The sequence below is a fragment of the Penicillium taxi genome (assembly GCF_028828555.1).
Source record: "Penicillium taxi strain IBT 34144 chromosome Unknown utg000001l_segment0_segment0, whole genome shotgun sequence".
In the NCBI taxonomy this organism is placed as follows: Eukaryota; Fungi; Ascomycota; class Eurotiomycetes; order Eurotiales; family Aspergillaceae; genus Penicillium; species Penicillium taxi.
Genome location: NW_026643203.1, coordinates 5275682 through 5302014, shown reverse-complemented (window position 1 = coordinate 5302014; position 26333 = coordinate 5275682). Strand labels below are relative to the sequence as shown.

At 44.4% G+C, this 26333-nt stretch overlaps 10 protein-coding genes across 10 annotated transcripts; 5 read left to right on the top strand and 5 right to left on the bottom strand.

The window, feature by feature from the left end:
- Positions 1-514: 514 nt before the first annotated feature.
- On the bottom strand, positions 515-1195 carry N7495_001929 (chromo domain-containing protein; the record flags this gene model as incomplete). Its single annotated transcript, XM_057204599.1, has 2 exons — positions 515-936; positions 1078-1195. The coding sequence occupies 2 exons, from the start codon at positions 1193-1195 to the stop codon at positions 515-517; spliced, it is 540 nt and encodes a 179-aa protein (XP_057068672.1).
- A 3306-nt stretch (positions 1196-4501) lies between these two features.
- Positions 4502-4963, bottom strand: N7495_001928 (uncharacterized protein; the record flags this gene model as incomplete). The annotated part of the gene is made up of 2 exons (XM_057204598.1): positions 4502-4755; positions 4807-4963. The coding sequence occupies 2 exons, from the start codon at positions 4961-4963 to the stop codon at positions 4502-4504; spliced, it is 411 nt and encodes a 136-aa protein (XP_057068671.1).
- Positions 4964-10873: 5910 nt separating this feature from the next.
- Positions 10874-11402, bottom strand: N7495_001927 (uncharacterized protein; the record flags this gene model as incomplete). The annotated part of the gene is made up of 2 exons (XM_057204597.1): positions 10874-10884; positions 10955-11402. The coding sequence occupies 2 exons, from the start codon at positions 11400-11402 to the stop codon at positions 10874-10876; spliced, it is 459 nt and encodes a 152-aa protein (XP_057068670.1).
- Positions 11403-13213: 1811 nt separating this feature from the next.
- Positions 13214-13897, top strand: N7495_001926 (uncharacterized protein; the record flags this gene model as incomplete). Its single annotated transcript, XM_057204596.1, is given in 4 exon segments — positions 13214-13237; positions 13336-13638; positions 13708-13848; positions 13868-13897. 4 exon segments carry the CDS (start codon positions 13214-13216, stop codon positions 13895-13897), a joined length of 498 nt encoding a protein of 165 aa, XP_057068669.1.
- A 608-nt stretch (positions 13898-14505) lies between these two features.
- On the top strand, positions 14506-15450 carry N7495_001925 (uncharacterized protein; the record flags this gene model as incomplete). The annotated part of the gene is made up of 1 exon (XM_057204595.1): positions 14506-15450. The coding sequence occupies one exon, from the start codon at positions 14506-14508 to the stop codon at positions 15448-15450; it is 945 nt and encodes a 314-aa protein (XP_057068668.1).
- A 995-nt stretch (positions 15451-16445) lies between these two features.
- On the top strand, positions 16446-16769 carry N7495_001924 (cytochrome P450; the record flags this gene model as incomplete). The annotated part of the gene is made up of 1 exon (XM_057204594.1): positions 16446-16769. One exon carries the CDS (start codon positions 16446-16448, stop codon positions 16767-16769), a length of 324 nt encoding a protein of 107 aa, XP_057068667.1.
- A 438-nt stretch (positions 16770-17207) lies between these two features.
- Positions 17208-17840, bottom strand: N7495_001923 (uncharacterized protein; the record flags this gene model as incomplete). Its single annotated transcript, XM_057204593.1, has 1 exon — positions 17208-17840. The coding sequence occupies one exon, from the start codon at positions 17838-17840 to the stop codon at positions 17208-17210; it is 633 nt and encodes a 210-aa protein (XP_057068666.1).
- Positions 17841-18740: 900 nt separating this feature from the next.
- N7495_001922 (uncharacterized protein) lies at positions 18741-19668 on the bottom strand (the record flags this gene model as incomplete). Its single annotated transcript, XM_057204592.1, has 3 exons — positions 18741-18763; positions 18975-19346; positions 19476-19668. 3 exons carry the CDS (start codon positions 19666-19668, stop codon positions 18741-18743), a joined length of 588 nt encoding a protein of 195 aa, XP_057068665.1.
- A 2388-nt stretch (positions 19669-22056) lies between these two features.
- On the top strand, positions 22057-22383 carry N7495_001921 (uncharacterized protein; the record flags this gene model as incomplete). The annotated part of the gene is made up of 1 exon (XM_057204591.1): positions 22057-22383. One exon carries the CDS (start codon positions 22057-22059, stop codon positions 22381-22383), a length of 327 nt encoding a protein of 108 aa, XP_057068664.1.
- A 1576-nt stretch (positions 22384-23959) lies between these two features.
- Positions 23960-25642, top strand: N7495_001920 (putative extracellular lipase; the record flags this gene model as incomplete). The annotated part of the gene is made up of 1 exon (XM_057204590.1): positions 23960-25642. The coding sequence occupies one exon, from the start codon at positions 23960-23962 to the stop codon at positions 25640-25642; it is 1683 nt and encodes a 560-aa protein (XP_057068663.1).
- Positions 25643-26333: the final 691 nt, after the last annotated feature.

Below are 26333 nucleotides of genomic sequence, written 5' to 3'. Positions count from 1 at the left end.
CTATCTAGGTACGGTAGCGCGAATCCTTATGAGACAAAGTGACAGGTTTGATATCCGAAGAGGGTAGACATACCCGTAGGACAGGATTTAGTGTGAACCCTCGCGGCGTTATCAAAAGTACAAACATTATGTTCATCCGAGAGCCCTAGAGGTAGTCTAGACCCAGGAATAGTGCCCCGAACCTACACGGAGCTTGACTTAAAAGTACATATTGTGTCAAACTTTTATCTCTACAATAAGCCAATAAGCTCCTGTGAAGGGATCGTGCCTGCGTCCACGTCCATCCCACTGAGCCAAAAGACTATAATGATTTCGCTCTCAAGAAATCATACGCAGGTTCTACTTATATAGTGCCACTCTTGATCCTATACTAAATGTAACAGACCAGGAACTGCTACGTGATGTTCGTAATAAGTTGTGTCAATGTGATCGAATTCTAAGTTAAAGAAGGAAGAGGAGAGAAGCTCCTCCTCGTAATGTAATCTACCTGCCACTTCGGCGGTCAGCTAGGCGGTCAGCCGATGCTGCTCTTTCTGCCTTTCGCCTGACCCGTTGTATCTGTCACATTACCCCCCTTATTGGTTCGGTTTCGTCCCGAAACCGGTGCCTCTGGTTTGTCGTCAGCCGGATCGTCTTCGAGTTCAAATCCGTCGTGCCATGCGGTCATCCACTTCTTGATGCCTCTAGGAGTCGCGAATGTCGGGTGTCTCTCGTGGAAGTCTTCAAGCAGGGCAGGGCACCCCTTGAAGTTGGAAGCCGGATACCAATTTTCCATGTCCTGCATTGTGCCCTCCCACTTAGCCTTGTATTGGACTTTTCCGTAGTGTAATCGCGAAGTGAGAATCTCCTCTACTTCCCATTCGGGCTCGTCGCTGTAGAGCTGGCCCGTAATCACTACTGGCTCTGCGTCCTGGTCTTCCTGTCCAGGGGTGGGATCTGTTGCTGCTTTCTAGAGCTTTTCGGCGTAGAACACCGGATGTACCTTCATCTGTATAGGTAGGTCTAGCCTGAATGCTGAGTGTCCTTCTTATGTAATGATCTGGAACGGTCCTGCCATCTGGTGGTCTAGTTTCTTACTCGGCCTATTGGTTGTGTAGTCCTTCATCGAGAGCCACACCATATCTCCTATCCCGAAGTCTTCTTCTCTACGATGTTTATTCGCCTGCACCGCTTGTCGAGCCTGTGCGGCTGCCATCTCTTTCTGTGCGAATGACCATGCTTCTTCGAGGCGCTGTATCCGTGTGTGGGCCTCGGCCCTCTCTAGCTTAATTCGCTTTGAGACGGGTGTTTCCCTGCTCGCGATGCTTGACCAGTCGAACGACGTCCGTGGCTGGTAGCCTAGTTTCACCTAAAAAGGGGTCGCTTATATTAAATCCTGTGTTAACGAAGATGCGGCGTGATCTAACATCGGAACTAGCTAAGGCCAGTCGTCCTGGAAGTGGTTCACGAATGGCCGAAGTCGTATGGTTATATGTTGATTGGTGATCTTGGTCTGGCCATCTATCTATGGATGCTGCCCTGAACTCAACTTCAACTTTACCCCGAGTATCGCGCAAAATTCTCTCCAGAATTCCGCGATGAATTGCGGTCCTCTATCAGAGACTATTATGTCTGGGGCTCTGTAGTGTCGATATACATTCTCGATAAACAGCTTTGCTATCCCTTTAGCATCGATCGTTTTTCTATATGGCAAGGTTATCGGTGTCTTACTTAGCCTGTCAATGATGACGAATGCCATGTCGAAACCTTCCGCGCTCCTCGGGAGCTCCTTATAGTCTATCGCGATGTGACTCTATGGGCGCTCTAGGATCGGGAGTGAATGTAGAAGACCAGGTGTCTTATCCTATGGCGTCTTATCCCGCTTACATATATAGTTATTAATATACTAGTCGCAAAACTGGGCCCAGCCGGGCCAGTAGTATTGTGCGCGGATCAGATCTTTTGTCTTCGCCTTCCCTGGATGGGCGATAGATGCCTGTTTATGTATGTCGTTCAATAGCCGTGTCTGTAATATCTTGTCTTCCTATATCGGTACCACGAGTCGTCCTTCGTAGAGCAGAATCTCCCCTTGGAGTTGAAACTTTCCGTCGCCTTGGCTCGCGAGCATCCGTTCCTCCTTCAGGGATTCAGCTTCCTTATTCGCCTAGAGTAGCTCGTCTATCAGGAATAGCCCTAGAGTTTCCATGGCCGCGATCGTGGCTCGAATCGCTGGATCTATCGCTCTCTCTGGTATCAATTGCTGGTGCCTCGGCCCTTTCCAGGAATCCGCGATATCCCCTTCGAGCTGGCCTTCTGGTCGTGATAATATATCTACTACCACGTTCTCGCGCCTAGGCCGGTAGCGTATCTAGAAGTAGAACTGACTGAGGTACTCGGACCACTATGACTGCCGTGTAGTCAGCTTTCTTTTTGTCATGAAGTATTCTAGTGCTCGATGGTCCATAAGTATATCGAATTTTTCTTTCTAAGTCAATCCTGCGAGCTCGGCTTCCTATTATTCAAGAGATTTGATGATCGCCAACATCTCTTTATTATATATATCATAATTCTGTTGGTGGGCATCTATCGTCTTCGAGAAGTAGCCTATAGGGTGCCATCGTCTATTATGTATTTATGAGAGTAGGTCGCTGACAGTCTTATCCGAAGCATCTGTCTCGAGCCTGGTTTGAATCTCTGGATCATAATATCTTAGCAGCGGGGCCTCTACTAGTAGGCTCCGTAGCTTTTCGAACGCTAACTAGCATCCATCTGACCATATAAATGGTATATGCTTCTTCGTGAGATCGTTTAGCGGCTTCGCTATCCTGCTGAACTTCGGAATGAACACTTGGTAGAAGTTACAAAAACCAAAGATTGCACCCCTTTCACTGTTTGTGGCGCCTCCTATAGGAGTACTGCAGATATCTTCTCTAGGTCGACCTTGATCCCGTCCGAGGATACGATAAACCCAAGGAACCGTGTTTCCGCTATATTAAATTCGCACTTATGGATGGCAGCCTATAATCCTGCCTAGCGGAGTCTCTCTAGCACTAGCCTAACCTGGTTGGTGTGGTCTCTCCTTACTTGTTCTATGCCGCCGCCGTCGTCGTTCGTGAATATCAGAATGTCGTCTATAAACACTACCATAAAGACGTCCAGGATATCTAAGAAAAGGCTGTTCATATATCGTTGGAACGTCGCGGGGCTATTTGTTAGTCTAAACGGCATCACCTTGAACTTGAAATTGCTATACCTCGTCTTGAATAAGGTTAGGTCCTCTGCATCTTCACTTATACGGAGTCTATGGAATCCTTGCTATATATCGAGCTTAGTAAACCTCTTCGCAGAGGATAGTTTCTCGAGTAGCTCACTGATCAATGGGATGGTATAACGGTCTTTCTAGGTGATGGCGTTTAACTTCCGGTAGTCTACACAAAACCTTAGCTTGCCATGCTATTCCGCCATAAGGATTGGTGAGGCGAACGGAGCATCACTTAGTACTATGAAGCCCTTATCAAGGTTCGCCATGATGTATTTCTTGGCAGCTTCTAGCTTCTCTGTGGACATCTTATAGAGTGGAGCGTGGCCTATGGCTTTAGAGGGGTCTGCTCCGTCTATGACTTTAATCTTGTGATCCTTCTTAGGTGCGTGCTCTGGTAAAGTATCTGATGCTGTGGCTGAGAAAACGTCTAATATATCATGGTATTCTGGCGGAACCATCGCCCTAAGCTCATCTTCAGTTTTCGGGGTGACTGGCTTCTCGCGTCGTTTGCGAAGGGCTAATACTAATCTTGAATGCAGAACTAGTGATGCCGACAAACTGTCTTTATTAAGCTTGAAGAGAAGAGAGAGAGACTAGCTATGGACATGTGGCAATATAAGGGATGCGGGTGCGGGTGGCACGTGACGAGCATGAGTGGCACAGGCATGAATGCTAAAGCAGGCACCAGCCTGTTACAATAGCCCCCTCCTATGGGTCGTCGTCGTCGGAGGCGATGTAAGCTGGAGTTCTAGAGCAGGTTGGGGTTGGTGAACGGCTGGATCGTGGGCTAGTTAAATGGCAATCCTTTATATAATGTGTTTCGGAACCGCAATAATAACATAGACCTAGGAACTGTCGCGTATCGTGGCGTACTTGGGCACGTTCTTGGGCCTGTCTCTCGGGGACGATGTATGGTTGGATCTGAGCTGTTCTTATCCTTACTTGGTTGCTTGGTGAAATCGGGCGGGTCTTAGTAGTGTTGACTGATAAATCCATTGGTTCGAGTTGGTTTATGAATTGACTAGAGGTAGGCTGGTTCTGGGACTGGTTCTGGGACTGGTTCTGGGGTTTCTTCTGGAAATTTGGCTGATTTCTGGGTTCTGGCTGGGTCTGGAATCTTGGCTGGCGACGGTCGTATCGTTGTAAAAACTCGATATAAGCTTCATACGAAAGGCTAAATAGCGAATCGCTAACTTGTTCGAGGGTCTCGCGAAGAGGGCGACGGAGTCCACGGTGAAGTGTGGTTATCGCGAAAAGCGCCTAGTCCACGAGACCTATACTTGCTTCATGCGAAAGGCGTTCAAATCTAGCTAGATAGGCGATGAGGCTTTCATCATCTCTCTGCCGGATATTGGCGAATCGAAGAATATTCTCTTGTTTCTCGCGGGGGTTATAGCATAGACGCTGAAAGTACTGGAAGATCTGATCGGGGTTGGCTTTATCTTGAAGATGTAACACTGATGCTTGTTGAGGTGGTTCTAGGCGATTATAGATATAGTTGAATGCTTGTCGTCCTGTAAGGCCATCGGCCTCTAACTTGGCTTATATTGCTGGGAGCCATGTACGTAGTGTGAAGGGCTTGCCGTCAAATCGGGGTGGGTCAGGAAGATGGTAATGCTGGTTCTGGTTCTGTTGCGAAGCGATCGCTAATAACTGGTTTTGCTGGTCTGAAAGCTGCTGCTGCATCTGCTGCACAAGAGCTAAAAGGTTGGTCTGGTCCATCATGGAAAACTGGCGGTTCGTGTACTTCTCGAAAAAGAACCGGAACCGAATCGAAAAGGAAGCTTAATAAATGCGAAGGGCTAATACTAATCTTGAATGCAGAACTAGTGATGCCGACAAACTGTCTTTATTAAGCTTGAAGAGAAGAGAGAGAGACTAGCTATGGACATATGGCAATATAAGGGATGCGGGTGCGGGTGGCACGTGACGAGCATGAGTGGCACAGGCATGAATGCTAAAGCAGGCACCAGCCTGTTACATCGTTCGGCTAATATTCGTTCTATCTCCGGAAGTAAGATAACATTTAGAGGTGCCTTCTTCCTAATGTAGTACTGGTGGAAGGCCGGAGCGCCGATTACTGCGATATGAACCAGCGGCTTCGGTTTATCGGCCTGCTTGTGTGAAGGGCTAAAGCTAATCTTGAATTCAGAACTAGCTAGGCACATGCTATTTACAAAATCCTTGAAGAACGTGAACAATTCGGGGTGGAATCGTGAGGTATGCGGTTGGTGGGTCACGTGGTACAACCACATGATAGTTCACCAGGATTCAACCTGTTATAATACCCCCCTCCTATTCTCCTGTTTTCCGGGGTCCATTCGAAGTCGTAATTGGTCCGTATCGTAGTTCAAAGGTGTCGAGAGCTGTGCAGTTTTCTACTGCGTCGATAGGTTCCCATGTTAGTTCTGCGTATCCTCGCCATTTCACTAATGCTTCCCTCCGCGATCCACGTCCAATTTTTCGTGTCCTTGCTTATAGGATCTCTTCAATTTCGTATTCCAGATCTCCTTCGACTAACAGCGGAGGCGGTTGCGAATCGTCCACGATTTGTGATGGTAACGGGTCCGTTGCCGCGGGTCTTATTAACTCAATATAGAAGACAGGATGTATGCCGCTTAGCACATCCAGCTTCACTATATAAGAGGATGGCACTTCTAGAACTATGTATTTGGCGTGAAGCCAGTCTAGTTTCTTTGAAGGCCGTATCGTGCGTACATTCTGTAGGTTTAGCCATACTTTATCGTTGATATTATAGACTAGAGCGGCTCGTCTTGAACAATTCGCTTGTTCTTGTTGGCGTTCTTGGGCGATAGCCATCGCTGCATTTGCCTAATCGGTGGCGTCTCGTAGCCGGTTCGTGAACGTTTCCGCTGCGATCTCTGGTCCTCTCTCTGCTTGGACTTCTATTACTTCGACTAGATCGATATGGTATCTGTGTGTGAAGAAGAATGGAGATAGTCTAGTAGAGGTTACGTCTTGGTTATTGATCGCTATAGCTACGATAGGTAATAAACTTGCCTAGTCGTCCTATGCGTATATAGTAAAGGCGCGTAGAATTCGTTCGACTTCTTGATTTACGTGTTCCGTAGCTCTATTAGTTTAGGGGTGGAATATGGTAGATAATCGGCGTCGAATCTTTAGCTTTTCGCACACGATTCGCTAGAACCCCCCTACGAACTATAGGCCGCGGTCACTAGTGATCGCTATTAGTAAACCATGATGTATATAAATATGCTTTATAAAGATATCTGCGACGCTTTCCGTAGTAATACTATATATATCTATTAGGATCACTCCTTTAGATAGCCGATCAGTAATTACTAGATAATTCGTCGCTCTTTCTTTCCTAGTGGGTGGAAGTTCTGTGATAAAATCCATAGATAGTTCGGCCCAGATTCGTTATGGAATTGGTAACGGTTTAAGTAGGCCTTGCTTCGAATCTCTCTAAATCGTGTTTCGTCTATAAATCGTGTAATTCCTTAAGAATCTCTATATATTGTTCGTCATTCCTAGCTAAAAGAATCTATAGGCTAGTATCGTATAGGTTACGTCCCGTCCTAGATGTCTAGTTATATAGGAATCGTGGACCTTCTAGATCAAGGTTGTGCGTAGTGGTTTATTATCTAGAATCTATATCCTTTTCCTAAAATATAGAAGATTTCGTTCATCTAAGTCGCACTCGGATAGGCTTATTTTCAGGTTCGATTTGGTAGGGATTCGTCGGTCTCCCTTTTCAAGTGCGAGTGCGAACTACTAGTATATTTGATCTTCCTTCCGCGCGTTATTCTATGCTTCCTATATTTCTGCTTCTTCAAACATCGCTACTAGTATATCAAAGTCTAAAGATAGACTTGGTTTAGTGCTATTATTACGGATTGTTACTGATTCGAAGAGTTTCTAGAAACGATTCGTGAGCCTCTTATCAGAGATTCCTTTAGGTTCGTCTTGTCCTTGCCGGGATAGAGCATCTGGTTGGATCGCCTGTTTCCTAGGTCGATATCGTAGCTTAAAGTCGAATTCGGCCAGGATGTCTGCCTATCTTATTTGTTGTTCGCTTAGATCCTACGCCTTATGAAAGTATCGTAGATTTTTGTGGTCCGTTAAGACCACGAATCGCGGGACCATCTTTAGCTCTAGCTTCTATTCCTATAGCGTATAGATGATAGCGAGTAATTCCTTGTCGTGTATCATATAATTAGTCTCTATAGGTGAGAACTTACGCGAGAGATAGGCGCATGGTCTTAGCGTCCTATCTTCTTGTCTTTATGATAAGACTACTCCTATCGCCTATCTAGATGCGTCTGTTTCCACTATTATTTCGGTGTCTTCTCGGAAATAAGCTAATATTGGTGCAGAGATAAAGAGGTCCTTTAGGGTCTCGAATGATTCTTGTTTCTCCTTGTCCTATTTAAATATCGTATCTTTCTTTATTAACTACACCAATAATGTAGAGACGTCTACGAATTATGGTATAAACGTCTAGTAGAAGTTAGCGAATCCAATAAAACCACGTACTTCTCGGATATTAGTAGGTGCTTCCTATAGCTTAATGGCTTCAACTTTCTTCGGGTCTATATATAGACCTTCTCTAGCTTGTATGATGAACCCTAGGTATTTTATAGAGCTCTATTCAAATTCAGATTTCTCGATATCGTATTAAAGTCCAGCATCTCTTAGCTTCTAGAGTACCTCGCGTACTTTTTGTCTATGATCTATGATCGATCCGTTGGAGTAAATAATAATATTGTCTATATATGCTGATATAAACTCGTCGAGAAATTCGCGTAGAACTTCATTGATATACCATTAGAAGGTTGCGGGAGTGCTAGTTAGGCTAAAAGGTGTAACTAGCCACTTATAGAGCCCGTATCGTGTTCGAAACGCTATCTTCTATTCTTCGCCTTCCTGTATTCTGATCTTATAGAAAGCCGCTATAATATCGAGTTTAGTAAACCAGCGAGCCTTCGACATATTTCGTAGTATTTCTTGAATTAGAGGTAGGGGGTAATAGTCCTTGATGGTTATAGAGTTTAACCCTCTATAATCGACACAGAATCGGATGCCTCCACCAGGTTTTCGTACTAATAACACTAGTAAAGCTACTAGCGATTTGCTGACTTATATAAATCCTTTTCCTAGTAGATTGGTAAGAGTTTTTCGTAGAACTAATAGCTCTTCTCTATTCATTCTATATAATAGCCTATAAGGTGGTATCGATTTGTTACCATTTCCATCGCGTGTTAAGGGTATCTTATGATCGATCCCTAGGCGATGGCTCGGAAGCTTGTCTGCTTTCTCCTGGCTAAAAACATCTAACCAAGGGAGATATTATAGGGGAAGTTTAGCTCTCGGATCGGTGAATTTCTTAGGTTGCAGCGCCTTATCGATATCGTCCATAGTTACTTTAGCTATTTAGAGGTAGTCCGGCGATAAAACACTATCGAATAGTTCTTTGATTTCTCCTATAGATGATTGCTGTACTTTCAATCTCTTTACTTTTATTAGACCGATTGACGGGTCGATGCGGTTCTAATAACGAATGTGCTCTCTATTTCTCGAATGGATATCTAAATACCCTTGTTTTGTAGTGTAAACTCCGTCGACATCTTTTAACCAAGGCGTCCTAAGTATCATTTCGTCTAATTGTCTTAGAATGATATAGGCAAAGACTTTCTGCTATTATAGTCCATTAACATCAAGATCGAAGTATATGGCCTAAGTGATCCATCCTTGATTCTTGATGACTCCGTTCAGGATTCGCGGTGGAATCGGGATACGCGGAAGGTTAAGAGATTACGCTAGGTGTCCGCTGATAGATGTATAGCTATCGCTTCCGTTATCTACTAAAGTCTTCACGAATTGAATTCTATTAACTCTAGCATTAATATAGAATAACGCCTCTTTCTTTAGTAGCTTCTTAACCCTCTTCTGCTCCTGCTCGCGGTTTAATGCAGGAGCTAATCTTTTCCTAAATCATTCTCCGCTTTATCTTCTTTAATCGCTGGCGAATACTCCCTTCTTCGGGGGTGGCTCGATCTTGGTTCTTCAACTACTATATTCTGTACCACCACTTGGTTCGGATTCTATGCGGGCAGTAAAAGGCATACGCTTTGCCAATAGTTATCTCGACCATATCGTAGATATCTCTTTTCTGTACGGCGATATTAGAGTTCTTCTTTCTCGACCCATTTTGCATGTTTTCCTATAAGATGTTGATCCTCTTTACGAACCTGTCCCTTTTTGTTCACGAATCGGGACGAATTTGTCTATATGGTGTTCGTGTTTATTATTAGAGTCTAGTCCATCCTATCCTCTATAGCTATGGTTGATTGATCTCTTTGGATTCGCTGGCGAGTGGATAACTGGCGTCTACCTAATACGATATTTAGTATCTCGCTATCAGTATCGATTTCGTGGAGCCGTGTGATAAGACCTATAAAATCATAGGGAACACCACGATTCATAAGCGAATTCGTTATATCTTTATTAAGAGCATTTAGTAAGAGTTGTCGTTTTACTTCGTCGTGCTATTTGGTTGCACCAGCATCTGCGAGCTCTCTTTCTAACTAGGGAAGGAATCGTGAAAAAGGCTGGTCGGGCTTCTGTTTAAGCTAATATAGACGCCGAGCTGCTCGTGATCGAGCGTTAGGGTCCCTATATATCCTCTCAAGATATTCTAGAAGCATATATAGGTTGCCTTCGCTTCGTTATGTCTTCATAAACGTTCCGGTGTTCTTGGCGGCCATTTTCTCTAGGCGGGAAAATATATAGAGGAATTACTCTTATAGGGTACCGATGGCAGCTCCGTCTACTAGTAATTTGTTCTCTATCGAGATTCTCTAGGTTAGCCAATCAGAGATGTTTCCTGCATACATCGCGGGGTCGGGGAGACGAGGGCGAGGTCGTCGAATCTGGTTATTATCGCTGGTTGATTCGATTGGTATCCTTTGTGGTTCCATAGGTGGTTCGGGAGCGGCTCGCTCCTGGGACCGAACCACTAATTCTTCGAGTCTTCTAATTCTCTCATCGGTACTAATACTTGTCTAACTGATGTGCTGCATCAACGTCCTGGCCTACTCGGGTGGGCTCGACGGTTCGCTTACAGTCATGATGATGAAGGTATTCGTTTTCTTCTCGTGTTTAAATCGGATGCTTTCCGTCTTCAATTCGTTTATCGGATGCTCAACTAGATACTTTCTAAGAGCGATTTCGTATTCATAGGACGCTCAATTAGATACTTTCTAAGAGCTTTTCGTATTCGTTGGTATGCTCGATCGGATTCTTTCCGAGAGCGATTCGTTCGTCTGTCGTATATGGCTCGATCAGATACTTTCTGAGAGCGCTTTTCTTATCGTCGGTCGTGGGTTTTACTCTCGTTAGAGGAAGGATTTTGTATGTGAAGGGCTAAAGCTAATCTTGAATTCAGAACTAGCTAGGCACATGCTATTTACAAAATCCTTGAAGAACGTGAACAATTCGGGGTGGAATCGTGAGGTATGCGGTTGGTGGGTCACGTGGTACAACCACGTGATAGTTCACCAGGATTCAACCTGTTACAATCCTTACGAGAACGGGGCACTAGTTGAGAGCTTGCCTTTCCGGAAACTCGACTCCTGATATATGCTTTCTTTAGTGCCTCGCTGTTATAGTGGTCGGCATTACCAGTCAGTTTATCTTCCATCTGCATTAGCCAGTCTTCGAACTCGTAACCGTCTGCTCCGGTAAACAGCGGTGGGTCGCATAGCTTTGCAGTTCTCTTGCCTCCGCGAGCTCTGGTGCTCTCTAAAGTTTTAGTTCCTGGGGTCTCGTCACGACGGAGGTCAGGGCTTTTATAGCGTGCCACGCGGAGTAGAGATGCCTCTAAGTCAGTGATCTCTGAGCGAGAGAATTCGATAGCATTCTTCAGGGTAGTATTTTCCTCTTGGAGGCGAAGGACGACCTCATCGGAAGTCTCCTTGGTTTCTCTGAACTGGTTGATGATACTCACCATTGACTCGAATAGGTTCTCAGGGTTCTTACGGAACCAGGCTTGGAACTGATCGAGGTTCATGCCTTCATCGTTTAAGATGTTCAAGTCGTGTAAATCATCGAGTAGGGCGTTCACGCCCTTAACAGGTTCTTTCAGCAGACTCATACGTCGTTCTGCATCAGCTCTCATGGCTTCCTATTCGTTCTGTTTTCCGTTCATTGGCGAGGAAGTGTCTCCGCGAGACGATCGAACCTCTCGAACCATTAAACGCTATCGTCTTAGTTGCGTATTCTTCGCGTCACGCCTTCTCTGATATGATCTGGTGGTTGCAACCTTTTGACGGTGAAAAGCTGCGAAACGGAGGTGGTTTGGGGTGAACTTAGAATAATGTAACAGACCAGGAACTGCTACGTGATGTTCGTAATAAGTTGTGTCAATGTGATCGAATTCTAAGTTAAAGAAGGAAGAGGAGAGAAGCTCCTCCTCGTAATGTAATCTACCTGCCACTTCGGCGGTCAGCTAGGCGGTCAGCCGATGCTGCTCTTTCTGCCTTTCGCCTGACCCGTTGTATCTGTCACACTAAACATCATTTGTCAAGGTATTTTTTTAACCTATGACAGCTCCATACTTAAGTCTAGAACCAATTAGCATGAATTTTACCGACCAAGGTAGAGAGACACGAGTCTAGGCCTCGCCCTCACCCGCACCGAGTCCCACAAACTGGAATTGGGAACCGACCCGAAACCCGCATTGCTCCGCCAAGACTCACCCGCACCCACCCGCGTTACCCGCAAATGCATAACTATTTCCTAATTAAGCTGTATAAAATTGATGACTCGTCCAAAAAGTCTTATCAACCAATTATATGTCTTCATAATTAGTATAATTTGCCAAGAATTAGGTGTTTGTCCTGTTTGTGGACCCGAAACGAGTCTGCGGGTGACGCGTACCAATTCCCTAGCCCTTCGAGAGAGGAGGATCGTCATGAGAAAGGACCCCATAGTGTAATCTTCCCCTCCTCAAGTATTTCAATGACATTTATCCGTACCAGTTGATATGTACCGAGATCCCTGCAATACGCTTACATACAGCTCTTTTGCGTGGTAAACTTTTGAATTCAACATATTTTGCCCCACTGGAGGCTTGGTGGTATGTATGAAAAACGCGCATCATATACCACTGTGGGGTTAGCGCGGCGAATATCCATTTCGTCATCGATATGCTGATTGGCGGCCATTTGTGCTGGACTCATGTAAGTCACATATGTGGCTGCAGCCAACGGATCGAATTCAAGATCAGCACTCTGCATGGAGGAACTGGGACCGAGGAATGACGGCTCCAGTAAGCCTAAAAAGACGCTCTCGGGCAAAGTCATCACTTTGTTGTGAGCCATCAAATCTAATGTTGTAGCATCGGTGCTAAGATGGCCAACATCATTGACCAAGTCAAACTGGGCCGCCGTAGCGGGAAGGCCTAGACGGTGACTGTATGGAGCGTATGGAGCAAATTGATACTGAAAGTTGTTTGCAGCGGTGTAAGAGCCTGAGTCACAAAGCTGAGTACAGAAAGAATTGAAGTCGTCATTACGAAGAAATCCAGTGGTAAAGTCTTCGTGGCTTTGTGTAAATGTGTCCCGTGGACTTCAGCATTAAGACCATCCTGCCAACCTTTCAGATATATTTTGTCGAAAGAGATATCCTGATATAATACTGCACAGTGGGTTACATCTTTCACCGGTCGGATGTTGGATGCTCTCTCAACAGCACGCATGACCTGCATCTGGTCTGATCATTTTCATGTGTTGGACCCGCGTTAGCGCGGGTCCGTAATAAATTGGTAATTTATGAAAGGGACCGGTTAAGGCCTACTTTTAGCGTCCAACGGTGTTTAGTGTTCATTACCAAGCTAGGCCCGTCCTCTTGTCAATGCACATCGTCTGAAGCCCGGTCATCAAACTCCTGAAGCTTATTATCGGTTTCTCGATTACTTGACACGGTATAATGCAGGCTCGAGGAAAGCGTAAGGTGTCTTCTTGCATCCCTTGCTACACAAGAAAACAGAAGGTGCTGGAAGAATCCTGTTTTTTCGAGCAAATGTGTGCAGAATTAATAAATATGTAAAGTGCAACCGGCAGTACCCATGCAATCATTGTACTCGCCGCCGACGCCCAGATGACTGCGCCTATTATCCATCGGAAACGCCTCAACCGGTCAACCCACCGGCACAAGCGAATGTTCAACGCAATGGAAGTGAACAAAGAAGCAGCACTCAGCCATCTGTTAGCGCTAATTTTGTCTCCCGTGACCCGTTCCCTGATTTGCAAAGCAACCAAAGTCCACAGATAGACCTAGGATCTCTGTCACTAGCAGAAGTCTTTGGCTACTCGGAGGATAGTCACACCAACACATTGGCGCTCTTACGTCTGGTAAGCCGAATTTCAAGAACAAAGCGTCCTCTAGCAACTACAGCTTCTGTATTGACATACTTTGATCAGGGAGGGCCATGGGAAGAACGCAGCCTTGATGATAGAGACCAGACCCTATCAAATGACGTTGTCGCAGACTTTCAACAAAGTTTTGACAAAATGCCGGATCGTTCGATCTTGGATTTTCTTGTGCAATACTTTGTGGCAGAAGTAAATTGGTATGTATTAGATCTCCAAAATCAACTCTCGGGCTGTTTGATCGATCGGTTGCTTTAGGATTGACCAACTGATCTATCCTCCATGGTTCCTTGAACAATATCAGCTGTGGTGGGATATGGAACAACCATCAACTGTGTTTGATATAGAATTCGCAGTCGTCATTCTAAGAATGTGCTCCTATGCCTCCGAGTTTCTCCCTTCCCAATCGTATACCATGGAAAGTATTCGTGGTATGCCGCTGGGAAATATTCGCCAACTTTGTGACAATACTGCGGACCAGTTTTCTTTAATATGCAACCGTATTAACCCGAGAGGCAGTCTTCTTCGCGTGCAGCATCTGCTATTCGCAGGGCTCAAATCACAGTGTGATGGGCAAGTGAGAGAATTTCGAGAGATACTTAAATTCGCAATACAGACTGCTTTAAGGATTGGAATTGGCAGAGAGGCTATACCGACCTCAGGTCTTGGAGAACTTGAAAAGGAGATGCGACGTCGAGTACTTTGTAACCTTTACATATGGGATAGGTATAAGCACCATGATCTCTATTAATAATTTCTTGCTGACTTTGGCTCGTACATTCTTTAAGCCTTCTATATAGGCAACAAGATCGGATTCCTATTTTTCCCTGTCTATTAAGTCCTGAAAATATGCCGCGCATGCAACTCGGCCCCGAACTTGACTACAATAAGGAAATTGATGAATTTACAGGACATCTTCTTCAAGCCCGCTTGGCGAACTTTTGGAAGGCCATATACGCTGGCTGCTGCCATTTTCAATATGACGTTGTCGCAGCTGAGGAACGATACGAAAAGTTTTGCCATGAATACCTCACCATAATACCATCTGCTTTCGCGCTACAGCCCGACACTCAATACGATAAGCGTATCTCGACACTCCCGAAACAAAGAGAAATCTTCCATATTTCCATACTTGAGTCTCTTTGCTACAACTTCTGGCCAGTGCTTATGCAAAAGCTAAGCCACATACGACCCTTCCCCAAATATAAGCAGGTCTTGCTACTATCTCAGCAAAAGGCCCTTGCAATTGCCGCGTTATATACTCTCAAGAGCACTTCCTCCCTTTATGCTTTAATGGGCAACTCCTATACTCGCCTTGTACACATTATTCGACCGACTTTTGAAGCTGCAGTGCTCCTTGTGTACCTTTCCATGGACCCAAGTCTGTTTATGGGAGATGGAAATCAGCACTCCAGCCCATCAAGGTTGGATCCCCTGAGTGATAGTATGATAGATCTTAAGGAAGACCAGTGCACGATCGCCATTCAAAAGGCCATCCACTGCTTGCAAACGCTGGCAGATTTTAGTCACATGGCTGAGATAGTTTCACGGTCTCTCATGCAACTTCTTCAAAAAACAACAAAGCAGCCTAGTACAGCTCTGAGATTGGAAAATAACGGACTATCACAAGCAAATGAAGCTTCAGGGAATCCGCCATCGCTGAATTTTACTAATTCAGACTCAATAAATTTGCCTGATATCACCATGATTGCTGCATTTGATCATCCTGATTTGAACTGGGAAGCATCGACGCCTGAACTCGGGAACCTTTTATCAGGTGAATTCGATCTCTGATTTATTTCTTGTCCATGTATAAAGATATGGCGTTCAGAGGATTTGCTGAAAATATTTTTTGTACTCAAGTACCACCAAGATCCATGATGGATATGATACGCTTGACTCCTTTAGCCTTCAAGTTGTGGATAGCTAGAGGCTGCGGCTATATGCCCAGCTTGTATCATTAATATATCTCCTATGGTTTAAACTCTATGAGACTGTATATCTCCTTCATCAGCTCCGTTCGTCCGCGTCGAATGATGATATCAGGTAATATCGAAATCTGCATTGCTATAAGGCCTGTAGCATAATCACGCTAACGGGTTCATTGATTTAGTCGCTCTATATTAAGTCAATCAATTTCTAATCAATTACTAAGAAGATTTCGGGGGAGCGATCGAATAGTGAATTCGACATATCCCGGGGCCGAAGGCGCTGGGGACATCTGGATGCCAACCGAATTATTGCGGGTTTGTTCAATTTTTTAAGAAGCTTTAGATGAAGCCGATAGCTAAAGTAACTAGGTCCAAGGAAATAATGGATATTGCCCAGGTTCTCAGAGCCCTGCTACCCGCCTAGGTAGCGAGATGACCAACTCTTCGAACCTTTCTTATCTTGGAAGTTGTAAGAAACTCCAGCACTAGCTACATTCATTCTCAGATGACAAGCATTTGAACAACCTCGAACATTAGACCTTTCACTTATCTTCAAATTTCCAAGATTCTAAGGTTTTTATCAGCCTTAAGCGCTAGGAGCCGGGTAAAGCGGTATGTAGATACGTCCATAAATATGTTCCTCAACTTTTTGACAATATTTCCGAAGGCTTTGAAATATGAGATTTTATCTATCGATGGAATTTATCGACAAAAAACTGCCATTTATAGACACAGCTACTCTTAGGTCAACACTAATTATCCTGCTCTTGCATTCCTAAAGGCACAAACGTGATCTTGATTGCCAATGGACCTGGCTTCCATGAGCCATCATTCAAAGTCGAACCTGAACTGCGTAGTATGACTGCTAAGCCCAACAATTGGGATGAAACCCGCGACTTGAGCATCTTTGACCCTGAGCGATGGCTTGTCTACAAGGAGGGAGAGTCTTGGAAGGACGCAGAGTTTGATGCAAATGCGGCTCCACAGATCGCTTTTGGTATGGGACCACGAAGCTGTTGGGGGCGCCGGTTGGCATACCTAGAGATGCGTATGATCACGACACTTGTTCTCTGGGAGTTTGATCTACTACCGGTGTCACTACCACTAGCTGATCCTAAAGCTAGCTATGGAATCGTGCACCGAGCTGATCAATGTTATTTGAGGCTGAGAAGCAGAAATTAAATTTGAGTTTGTTCCAATGTTGAGGAAATTGAGATGGAATATTTCTAGTTATTATTACAAAAGGAATCCTCTTTTTTACCTAGGTACCTACTAGATAGAGGTAGAGCACTAGACTAGGTAGTTCAAATGTTCTAGGTAGTAAAAAATTAGATTCCAAGGTTATCTTGCCTCTAACTTCTAAGAGCCCCAATAATCACCCAAGCCATCCATGGATCCTTTCCGACCCTAAGAAATTTTAAGATCGAATATTATGTTACGCAACCAGTTTAGCCAATATGCCTGCATTTTCTGGTTTCAAAAACTACCTAGGCAGACCTCGGGAGTTTTCCAAGGTTGATGCACCAAAACTTATCCTCCCTCATTCGGAATCGTAAGGCGACCTGGATACTTAAGCGACCATAACTTCAGGAGCACCACTAAATAGTTTCTGACGGCGCATTAGTAAGCTCGAAATAGATACAAGTGCTCCGCCAGTAATGACAAGAATGTACGTTTTATCGATAGCTTCGACAATGGCGCCCAAAACTTGGGTTTTGAGGTAGTGGCAATAAGGGTCATGCAGCCAACATAGAGCCCTGAGCCACCTACTCCAGCGATCACACGCCCGAGAATCATCACATTGATAGATAGAGCCGCACCACATATGGCTGAGCCAATTTCAAAAACAGTTACATGAAAGATGAAGAACCACTTAGCAGTGAGATAGCCATACATACGCCCCCAAGCCAGATTTGTGGCTGTCGCACTAAGTAGAAAGGCAACACTTAACCAGGGCATCTTTTTGATACCTCCAAGATCTTGTACAATGATAGGTTGTACATCAGCTATCACCGTTGCATAAAGAGCATACAAGAAGGTAGAAGCGAGAATAGAGGTCAGTGTCAAATACCACTTCCAGCCAATTATCTCTCGCGGTGGTGCCTCAGGTATTTCAACCAATTCTTGCTCAAGCTTGATACCAGCTTGTGTTGGCTCAGATGTATTGTCATCCGCTCGACTAGTCGAGCTTTCCTGGTATGCCTTTTCGTCGACTGGGCTACTAGCTCGTTCTTGCTTTTTAAAGAAAGTCATATTCACAATCAGGGTTGACCTCTCTGAGATGCTGACAGGATTCGAAGGATAGAAGTGTCGTTGTCGTGCCTGCAATTGTTTCGAATAAGGAATAGGTCGAGGTAAGGTAGGATGAAGACGGAAAATCGAATGTAAAGTTGACGAAAAACACAGGTATCTTAAGCTCGAGATTTCTGAGGATAGCTGTTAGCTTTAATTCCATATAAAGATCTTATAAGAAATACCTTCTGGCTGCTTTTAGTGATTTTTAACGTAGATTCCAAGGTTGATTTGTAGGAAGATGATACATGAGCTCGATAGATGAATGCGTAACTTTTATTTTGTCTTGATATCATTTGATTTATAATTATACCTAGGCTATGACAATAAATCTATAGATTTTGATAACATTTACATATAAAGGAATGTGCCTGAGCATTTACTCATCAACTAAAATATCGGCCGAAAGTTTACGGGCTGACAGAGCTAGGCCGAAAAATACCGGGCCCATACCTTCAAGCATGAACTAATTTATATTAGGATAGATAATAACTTAATATCCACTCATAAGCAGTATTTGTCGGTTGACTAGGTTATTACCGAAGCAGACAGCTATTGATATCGTTTCTGTACGTATATAATAGGTGTATGCATATTGGGTAAAAGTGAAGTGTCATTCTAAAATGCTCAGATGAAAGAAGATATAGTAGCTGCCATGCCAAGATCACATGATCTTGGTATGTCAGCTGATATTCGTTCCAACAGTATTTATTTACAGCCTAGCCTAACTAGGCTCCAGTCCGTTTTGGTTACTTACGGACAAACAAAAAGTACTGGAACATCATTTATCATCGAAGTTTCTAACCCATGGAGGTTGCTGGGATCTAGTACATCCCAATTCATTTCTTGAGTACATCCCATTTACTTTTTTGGCTCGTACGAGGCTGAAGATTTCAAATGTTTGAAATTAGTATTAGTTCTTAAATAATTTTTAATTTCAAGCTCTTCGAACATCGGGAAAAGTTGTGGTGGGTAACCCAAATTTGTAAGATATTTTGATGGGATGCGGTCGCAAAGTGACAGTCAGTATCAATCAGTGGGACAACTCCGTTTACTTCAATGAGTGTTAGGATTAGAATGGACAAGGTATCTTACCACGTGTGTGCCAGACTTCCCCAAGCGGCGTAGACCCCATGTGGCTCATGAATATCAAAGAAATCCCACTCATACGCACTAAGCCAAGAGGCCTTGGTACTGGAATATTTGACTTATGACGGTCAAGATATTGTAAAGCGGTGTATTCAGTATAGTGCTCCATGTTGCGAACCGCTTTGACAACGATTTCTGCGGAGCATTTGAACACTCCCTTCTGGCGAGCGAAGGGGGCTTTCCAAAGGACTTGACTACTCTTGAGAACTTCAAACAGCCTTTGAGAGAGTCCGACCGGTAAAGCTCGCGCAGTTTCTGACACCGGCTCGATTAATTTTGCAACCGCATCCGAAAAAGGAAACACAATTTCAACCGGGTCTGATGGGCAAGGGGATCGTCAGATGTCTTCATCGGCCTTGACAAAACCCAATGAATTAAATTTGGGTTTTTCTGGCAGACGATGATGTTAGCTATGCCAATAAAGAGCGACTGAATTGCGGTGCTTACTCGAAGAGCTTTCGGTTGGTTGTCTCATTTCCATGAGACGTTGCGGATATTCCGCGGGGAATTGCTCGGCCAAGTTGGTCTCTGGATCTTTTGTGACTGCGGCTTGTAGCTTTTTCAATACATGGGTATTGAACCTCGCGACTTTGGACTTGCTGGCAGGTTGAGCGCCCTCTAATGGCCTTTGCTCTGTCATCTTCCAGACAGCAATTTGAAGCCTCACGATCAAAAAATTTAATGTAAGTTATAACGGATAATAATTCAGGAGGCCGAATGGAAGGGGGTATATGGGTGAGTAAAAGTGAGGATAAGTGAGAAATCGGGAGTTGTCATCTGGCACAGTAGTCAGCCAGCCAATGGAATCGCTATTTAGTGCATCTTCAAGATCGAACCACGCGTTTCGGACATGAAATGTCAAGAAAATAAAAGACTACGAACAGGAGCTTTCGGTAATCTTGTCAGGGATATATACATGAAGCATACAGGACGAATGAGATATGATCTGCAGGGCCCGCTTAGTACATCTGGATTCCCTGAACGCGAAGCCTCTCTTTTTCACTTCCTCGCGCTATTTACGTCTTGTATCTAGAGCCAACTATAATTGTTCTTAACACAGATTTTTCATCGAGACACTATCCATCTCTATGTTTACGTGAGGCCCCCACAAACACACTCGTTTATCGGAGCTACGTCATCCACTCCTGGGAGCTGTAAGTCCCCTAGGAACTATGATTCTGATTCCTAGGAGCGGCAAAGAGCGTACCGAGGAAACTATTATGGATACTGGGGCCGGATATGATCCTAGGAACGCATGGGTCTCACTCGCGCAATGAAGCGAAAAAGAGGGGGAGGTCGGGCCCTCCGTAAAGCGTCCGCATTATTCGAATAGGGCCTAGCCCTTGAGCCTGAGCTGCAGGTTGTATAGTGACATCGTGAGCCCCAAGTTTAACTTGATTAATTTAATCCACTCTACTCCCTATTTTGTTGGTCCATCAAGAATGTTCACTTGTTTAAGAACGAGTCTTAAAACAAGTATTAAATGACATTATCATTGTTGGCTTCCGGGAAAAAAACAAAGACATCAGTTGGTAATCGTCAATTTCATTTAGTCTACGCGCTTGCCTTTGTACGAAGCTGCTCTCCGTACTTGTAAAAGAGGACAGGCGCTGGCACAAACGCCAAGGCAATGAACGCCAACAGGGAATTTTCCCACCCATAGTTCAGACTACTGTACATTGCGGGCCCGGCAAGGGGTAAAAATGTGCTAGACATGTACCGGAGTAGGTTGTTAGCTCCCAAGGCTGATGCCGCAGCCTCAGACCCGAAGACATCGATCAAGTACAGTTGTGCAGGTGTCTAAATTGAAATATATTAGCAACAAAACTTGAGGCTGTGATCATCAAGTAGATGAAAGCCTAACAGCGGGAACAGGATATTCGAGCTGCCCTTCAAATATCCAGGTCTATTTGGATGCGACGGAGTTCCACTTCCAAAGAAGCAACAAAAGCTGCCGAAACTGCTAGTTTCGTTCTCGCAAAGGTTGGCGATGATCATAAGTCCAACTTGTCTTTTAACCAAGATTTTTCCTGCAATTTACAAGACAATTATCAGACGAACGCTTTACTCGAAAATTCCGCCGAAATAACCGGTCAACCCCTGGACGATGGGCTGCTACTACCTGATGATATGAGTTTATTCGAGCGTGAGTCTTAGGTCAAGATCTTCCTTTTACATGGTCTAACTAAGCTATAGCCGATTACTTTCTCATGACAAGCTCCTTTAGAATTTTCACTTCGTCCAACCAGCAAGGTCAACAACTCGGACTAAACTTCAATACACTGAAGAGACCAGCTGACGATTGGATGGTGATAGATAAACCAAGGCAACCATGGTCATAAATCGAACTATAAATAGTACTACAACAAATTAGATCGTTAACAGTGGACTCTGAGACCGTACCTTGCCCTCTTTTATTTATTGTAAGAAATGTGTATAGTCTGTGAACTACGTTCCATGCTTCCTTAATGCAAAATTACCAGTACGTGATATCGTAGCTTCAACCAATTCTCTGCGCAGATTCTATCGCCTCTTTTCTAGCATTACATTTAGTCGATAAGAAGCATAAATCATGCAATTTGGATTAAATAGCGCTTATATATCGTGGCCGACCCAGTCGGTATATCTTCCGCGAGTCAAGATCCATGTACTTCTTTGAATTCTCCGAGTGAACTAGCCCTTTTAGGCCATAGAGAGACTCTTTACCGGCTGACATGCATTACTAATCCGGAGTTAATGACCGAAAAAGTATGCTCGCTGTGATTTGAAAGTGCTGCCATCGGTAGAGCCCTAATCAAAGGCCTCTGGTGGCGTCTAGATGCAACCTTCATGTCTAAATTGATAGACGTGTCCCTGATTGCTCTATCCTCTTCTGAACATTCGGCACACGCATGACCCACGAACAGTTCACGCATGTCATAAAGCCCAAGGTACTTGGCACAGAGCTCGACTTCTTCATAGTCGCCTCCAGTATCGCATCTGTGATGGATGGAGTGGACAAAGCAACTACTCTGCGGCCAAAAAATTCATGACATCTTTGGTGGACAAGAAACGCAAACGCGGAGTTGCCGGCTCCGCGTTGAACATCCCCGCTATCCTCGGCGTAGGCTACGCCGCATACTCCGATACTTTCGACTTCGATTATTTCCAATCCTTGGGATATATCAACATCAGTGAGCAAGATCTTCACATCCTGCTCTTGGAAGCAGTCCTCTCCGGACGTTTAGGCTCAAATAATACCGAGCCTCAAGTTGTCATGGGGCATCAACTAGAACTCTACGTCAAGGAATCCCACCGTCTCCTTCGAGGGACAACTTTGGCAAGACTGATGCCAATGATGTTGTTGGAAGGCTAGATAAGTCATTGGAAGAAGGGGAAAGGGTATCTGTTGTTGTTTAGTCTGTGTTTTTAGATGGAGTTTTAAATCCTATACTGATCGATATTGAAGCTGCATGCTGCATCGCTTTGTGTTGTTAAGATGTCTGAAATGATTTGTATTATTTTTTCGGGAAATTCGGTCCTCATCGCGTCCAAGTTTCACATAGCCTTGATAGAATAATCACAAAAAAAAGCGGTAAAATTGGATTCGCTCTATGTTTTTTTATTTCACCTTAGACATGGGCATTTGACGATAGTCTTCAAGAGATCTTCGAAATCAGACATACTTAGGACGAAAAGTATGCCAGAACAAGGGTATTGAAACCAATGGAATTTGGCTTACTGTAGTGAATGGACTCGGGAAGAGAATAGAATAAGTGAATGGACTCATGAAGTGAATAGAACTAGTGGAATCGGGGCATATCCGATTCCATCGCGGGAACTTAGAATAGACACACATCTTACCGCACACCGCACACTTACTCCATGTATCAACGTAGTAGTAATGGTGCATCGAGATCCATGTGAACCGACAAAAGGGCTTATGTATCTGTGAAACTATGGGGTCGAGATTTTAGGGCAAAGGCCCGGGGTTCCAAGTTCGCCCAAATGTCTTGCCCGGAGGTTTCTAATGGCTTTTGGATTATTGGCCACGTTCTTAGTCGTCCGTCAAGAATCAAAAATGACAAATACAAAAAAATACATATAACAGTCAGAATTCGCATTTCGTCACCCACCATACTACTAACTGCCCGTGGGGCTTAAATAAACGCGACCAATAATTTGAAAATTAACAAATGTCAGATTTGCCCCTCTATTCTGGTGTTCTGTCGTCGTACACCGCCTTTATTCAGGCGAAAAGACTCTATTCATCCCAACTTGACTGATAACTGAGAGTGGTGGTTGATAATGATGTGGTCCAATGCCGAATATAAATCAAATTTACCAAATTACGTTACATAAAGTATAATCTTACTTGTTAGATCTTGCATAATTATGCCTCCTTTGGCAACTATGTGCTCCAAAGATTCCCACATGTCCAACACATTCCTTTGTATTGCGCGCCCTTGATTCCAAATCAACCAAACATCAACGGGAATCAGTGACTCTAGTCCTTCATTATTGGTTAAAAAATGTGTAGACTAGGAGCCAGAATATGCCGACGCCCTTACATGACATGACAGCTTTGGTTGTCGCTCAATTAAACCCACCGAGTGGTAGGGGGTCACCATTACCATCTAGATCTTCCGGAGGATATAATAATATCCATGGAGTCACAGAACGCTTAGCTGGTTGCTTAGTTATGTGACATTGCGAGCGACATCGACCGAAGTTTGGAATGAGAGGCCACATGTACTAACATTCTTTAGGTGAAGATGAAGTCCAGAAAGGTCAAGTGAAGGGGAGGGATCTATGTCAGTGAATGCAATGAAATCGTATAAGGGGAAATCTTGAAGCGCTGTTACTTCTTTCCCTACCTGTTCACCTCTTCCCCTCATCTCTGTCATTTTCTTACCTATTACTTATATTATCACACCCTCCTTCTTGCAAAAATGCTTTTTTTGCTGTACTTCATTATTTTCATTGCCGGACAAGGTGTCGTTGCTGCTCCTCTAAATGATAAATGGGTGACTATTTTCAATCCACCTGCCACCATTATTGGATCATCTCGAAATGGAATTGACAGCTTTAATGGAATCCCTTTCGCACTACCACCAGTAGGTCCTTTACGATTGAAACCACCTCAGCCGATCACTATACCTTTTGGTATCATTAAGGCCACTGGTGGAGCCAGATCCTGCCCACAGTTCTTTTTCACCACCAACACCAAGAACTATCTTCAATCAATTTTAGGAAAATTCATGAACACAATACTACTCCAAACTGTTGTAGACGCAGGTGAAGATTGCCTTAACCTCAGTATTCGTCGCCCAGCGGGGACCAAATCTGGAGCAAAGTTGCCGGTCATCGTCTGGATTTATGGTGGTGGATTTGAAATTGGATCAACTGGGTCTTACGATGGGGGTCCATTCGTCTCCTCTGCTGTGAAATTGGGAATGCCGGTGGTCTTTTTGGCCATGAACTATCGGGTTGGAGGATTTGGTTTCATGCCCGGGTCCGAGATACTCCAAGATGGATCATCCAACTTAGGCCTTTTGGACCAGCGACTGGCCCTCCAATGGGTCGCCGAGAATATTGAGGCCTTTGGAGGGGATCCATCGAAGGTGACTATCTGGGGGGAAAGTGCGGGATCCATTTCCGTCTTCAATCAAATGTCCATGTACGATGGCAATCATATCCACAACGGCTTCCCCCTTTTTCAAGGAGCGATTATGGATTCTGGAACAATGGTCCCTGCCGAGCCGGTGGACGGTGTCAAAGGCCAGGCAACCTACGATGCTGTTGTTAGGGCGGCTGGCTGTACCGAGGCCATCAATACGCTTGATTGTCTGCGAGGTCTGGACTATCACACCTTCCTCAACGCCGCTAATTCCGTGCCGGGAGTTTTCTCTTACAACTCGGTCTCACTAGCATATGTGCCCCGACCAGATGGTACTGTGCTCACGGATTCAGCTGACCACCTTGCTGCGAGTGGTCGGTATGCCTCTATTCCTTTTATTACAGGGGATCAAGAAGATGAGGGAACCATTTTCGCCCTATTCCAAGCCAACATCACAACCACAGATGAATTGATTGACTACTTCAAAGATCTCTATTTCTTTAATGCATCACATCAACAGATTGCAGAGTTGGTCGCAATGTACCCTGATGACGCAAAAGCAGGATCTCCATTCCATACCGGTAACAGCCATAACTGGTACCCTCAGTACAAGCGGCTGGCAGCAATACTTGGAGACCTGTCCTTTACATTGACCCGTCGAGTATTTCTCTCATATGCCATCAAAGCAAAGCCAGATGTACCTTTTTGGTCGTACCTTTCCTCATATGACTATGGTCTTCCTCTTTTGGGCACGTTCCATGGATCTGACATCCTTCAAGTATTCTACGGACTCTTGCCAAACTACGCATCCAAGTCAATTCACACTTACTACCTATCGTTTGCATACGACCGGGATCCAAACTCTCGCGCAAAAGCATTCATGAAATGGCCCAAGTGGGGCGAAAAGCACAAAATGATGAACTTTTTCAATAACTACGGTGCTATTATGAGGGACGATTTCCGACAAAATGTGAGCGACTTCATTGGAAACAATTCAGAATCTTTCCACATCTAGGATGTATCCTTTTTAAGGTTTAATTATATATACTCAGCGTTAGATCTATCTTCTGCGGCGCCTCTACTTACGAATCAAGAATGAACTGAATTACGAAATAAATTGACTACCCTATCTTCCCAAAAGGTCCAATCAGTATTATGATCTCTTCTTTAGACCTTATACCGGGAAGTCAAGGAGTTTTTCATCATGCCGCCATCAGGCGAAAATGCTCGGCTGGTATGAGGAAGCCGCTGATTTGCCATTGGGTCAACTGCTGGTTAAACCAGGCTTGTGGAACCTCGTCGTATAACACGGCATTTGAAGTTTAAAATCTCCTCTATACAGGAAAAGCCCTCATAACATGCGGGTACTGTTGACCGAGGAGTTTAAAAATTTTACCTCCAACCTTTTCAGTCAGAGGGGATAAAACGAAGAATTAATAGAGAGATTGGGTAAAAAACCACCATACATGGATGTCTGGCCAGCAGTCCAGAAGTTCTTTTGATATATTTCTTCATTGTGGCTCACATACTCTTCGTTATCAAAATATATCCAACGGCGCGTAAGAATAAAGACATCGCTGTCGTCGACACAGGACATAAAAGTTGCAACTGTTCAAATTGCTGCAGATAAACTGATACATGGTTGGTTTCTGGTTGATCCTCTCCTTGATACATATCTTCTTCAGAGCTTCATGGCTCTATGTAAT